We start from the raw sequence: 3,538 nt of genomic DNA, 5'->3' as shown, positions 1-3,538 counted from the left end.
TAAACCCAAACAACTACAGCAGATAGGGAGTTTTTACTGCTGGAAGTAACACAGAAAACTCTGCATCAATCGCCTATCTGCTTTGTGCAGATGATACCTTAATCTTTTAATATTTGAAGTTATTTCAGGTTTACACATCAATATGCTCAGATGACCTACTATGCTGCAGACTATAATCCTTCCCCACAACTTACCTAGGCCTTCCTCTGGGAGCAAAATACAATAATGTCTTACCAAATAATAACTGGTAAGATGTTATTGTTTATCTTACTCTTGCATGTTATAATGTAATATTTGCTGTATTCTGCCAGCAGGACATAATGAACTGTTGGCAGAACACAGCATATGCTTCAGCTGATAAAAAATTGTATTACCAATCAGATGTTAGCTGAAAACAATGAACAATTGAACATTAAATATTACATTACTTTACGTTTGAATCATGATAACAAAGAGCACGTCTTGGACGTACACTACTAAGATCAACAGGATTAGATCAGATGTATGCTACTTTTCCCTCAAGCAAATTCAAACATTATTTCTATATTCTTTACTCCCCAAGTAGAGGTTGTTGGGCATCTTTGTATTTAACTACACCCTGATTACTATTGCAACTAATTGTGAATCCCATGCATGTATAAACAAGTAAACGGCCAGCATTCTTATGTTTGGCCGCCAATACAAACATAATAGTATCTCAAGTGCATATTTAGCATGTCCTGGGTACAGCTAATTATGCCAGTTTCCCAGATTACATTAAGAAAGGATGTGAAGTCCAAGTTGTGTCAAAATGAAATCTTTTAGTAGGTGATGAGTGCCACTTTCTAAGAAAGGGGGAGAAGATAGTGAACCGAGTATGTCCCCTGCAAGTGACGCATGTCCCCTGCAAGTGACGCACTAGAGAACCAGGAAATAAAATCAAGTCTCAAAATTAGCTAAAATTCTATCTAAATGCTCTAAAATAGTGCGACTTTTTATGCTTATTTCTCCGGGTATATCGTCTACCTCTAAAACCTAAATCTAAAAGATTACAGTAGTTTAGGCAGCCATCAGTTTATCATAATGTGAATTGCTCATAAATCGTCTCCATATTCTTCAGAGGATCACAGTTTTTCATTAAATCTCCTCCAAATAAGCCGTGGTGCAGTGATACTTTTCCACAAAGTATCATATCAAATAGTATGAAGACTGTAAGTAGGAAACTCCAGTGTGGAGTGTGGAGCTTGAGGGTTATAGAGAGTCAGGGTTGGTGTCATAGACGAGGAATACTAGAACGTTCAGGACCTAGGGAAACAAGACATAAACTAAGTTAACAATATCAACTGTATCAGCCATCAAAGAGTAATATCAGACTTATTGGAAGTTCGCAGCACATATTAGACTTCAAAAGTAAAAATGTCAAAATTACATGTTTTATATGATGTAGGCTAACTATTGAAAGATCAGTCTTATTCAGCCAGATCTTCCTGAAAGTGTCACTAGACACCAAATGCTTGCATTGACAAATTAAATTCACATTTTCGTGAAATTATTGGTGAACTTGAAAGCAACTTGTCATATTGAATATGTTGTATATATTTCTCTAGTACTAGGAATTGCTTCTCCATAAAAGCAGCATCACCATGAAAAAGTAAAACAGAATCGAGATAAATACTACTAAGGTGGTGTGATCAGCAGAACAGATGAACACAATCGGTCTAGCTATATAACCATGTGATACAAAAGAGAGAATTTTAATTTCTTTTCTAACGAGAAACTTTAGTATTTAAGAGGAAATTCTTGACAGTATACCTGTATCATCATATCTTAGTTTCTCACAAGCATACCGACTTTCACAGGGAGAAATATTCCACACATATATAATATATGATATTGCAAGGAAATAAATACCAACTTCATTCTCCAGTGCCCAAGGACATAATAATTCATAAATTATACAAATTGCTTGAAATCACTAGAGTATTTGCTAAAAACAGATAGAACTAAAAGTAACAGCTACTGCTAGTTTACTTGCCCCAGCCACGGCCAATCTATCAAACAATATTTAATTAATCTTCGCAAAAGTTGCAGCCTCAGATCACTAGTTGCTTTGAATTCCGCTGCCAGCAAGCTGCTTTCCGGAATTCGATAGCTTGAAAGAACTTGACATTGTGTCTGCGCCACCACTTCCAACCTGACCAAGCATACCATAACCCTCCTTAGGGTTTTCAGGTATTCCAAAGATCATATTATTAACTAGCTTCATGAAATTATATGTAGGTTTCTTCCTTATGGAAAGAAAACGGCCAGGACCACGGCCACCTCTCCTTTTCTTATACGGCTCAGATTCAGTAGGATCTGGAACTGTAACAGGACAAGGTTTTTTCCATTCCTCTATCACTTGAAGTATCTCCTCCCTAAGAGATCTTCCATATTCTCCAGTAGGTTCTCCTCTAGTCGAGTCCATATGGGCAGCTAATTTACATTTTTTTCGCTAACCGTTGATAGGTTTGGATCCTAAAGTCAGGAAGTGTACCCTTAAACAATCCACATTGATTAATATAACCTGCTCCTAACGGACCAACATAATAAGGTTCAAGGGGAGGGAATGGTGGTAAATTCTTCAAGTCAGCGACAAGAAGCTCAATATCATCACAAGACATTTTTTCCAAGGACAACAGACTACCAGCAGCACCCACAAGTTTCGCAGCAACCACACTCCCGAAAACAACAGTAAGATTAGGAGCAAGATATCCCATACGATTTTCTACAAAATCAACAACCTTTTTCTTTGCAGAATCAAGAGCAAGCACTCTATTACACGCTTCTATTGTCTTATAGAAAACATCTTCTGCTAATGCCTTACCAATTGTACTTAATGCCGAATAAGTAACAACCTCAATAATCTCCACGGGCAACAATCCCTCCAAATCCACAAAATTTACATCCATTTTATTCCCAATCTTTTTAACAACACGCGCAAAATCAATTGGATGAGCTACAATTGACTCTAACTCAGGAAATTTCAATCGATAATTTTCACATATAAAATCATGAATTATAGTAATCTCCTTATCAATATCAACTAATAAACCAATACATGCTTCTATAAACTTAAATTCAGCATCCTCATCAACTTGCTCAACAACACCTTTACCACGAACATTCACAATTAAGTCATGTTCAACTTTCTTCATTAGGTCAATATACTGCCCCGATTTTTGCAACGTGAAAACATCGTCAAGCAATTTCCCATCTAGTTCCATCTGTTCAGCAATATCCAAATTAACAACGTTATTGTTCAGTTCCTCCAGATCTTTTAGCAGTGAATCATCGGCACGAATCGCCATCGTTGCAATTTTCGACGAAACCAACTACTGCGTGCTTTATATTGGAAACACTTTACCCATTTGTAATGGGAATCCCCAAAACCCTAATATATAGTACTAGTATGTAGTTGGTTCCCTGTTTGGTTAAAAAGCCATCTAAAACTTTTTTATTTAAATCTATATCTATATCTATAATTTATAATATATTAAAAGTGTAAAAAAATTTTAAA

At 36.2% G+C, this 3,538-nt stretch overlaps 1 protein-coding gene across 1 annotated transcript; it reads right to left on the bottom strand.

Annotated features, from left to right (window-relative positions):
* Positions 1-1,872: 1,872 nt before the first annotated feature.
* On the bottom strand, positions 1,873-3,329 carry LOC107871108 (U4/U6 small nuclear ribonucleoprotein Prp31 homolog). The gene has a single exon (XM_016717911.2). The coding sequence runs from the start codon at positions 3,327-3,329 to the stop codon at positions 2,460-2,462; it is 870 nt and encodes a 289-aa protein (XP_016573397.1). The 3' UTR covers positions 1,873-2,459.
* Between the last annotated feature and the right edge of the window lie 209 nt (positions 3,330-3,538).

Source organism: Capsicum annuum, chromosome 5 (genome assembly GCF_002878395.1).
Source record: "Capsicum annuum cultivar UCD-10X-F1 chromosome 5, UCD10Xv1.1, whole genome shotgun sequence".
Lineage (NCBI taxonomy): Eukaryota > Viridiplantae > Streptophyta > Magnoliopsida > Solanales > Solanaceae > Capsicum > Capsicum annuum.
Note: the sequence above shows the minus strand (reverse complement) of the source record. Positions and strands in the feature narration are given on the sequence as shown.

Coding starts and splice junctions, on each gene's coding strand:
- LOC107871108 (XM_016717911.2), bottom strand. CDS start 3,329: ATGGCGATTCGTGCCGATGATTCACTGCTAAAAGATCTGGAGGAACTG.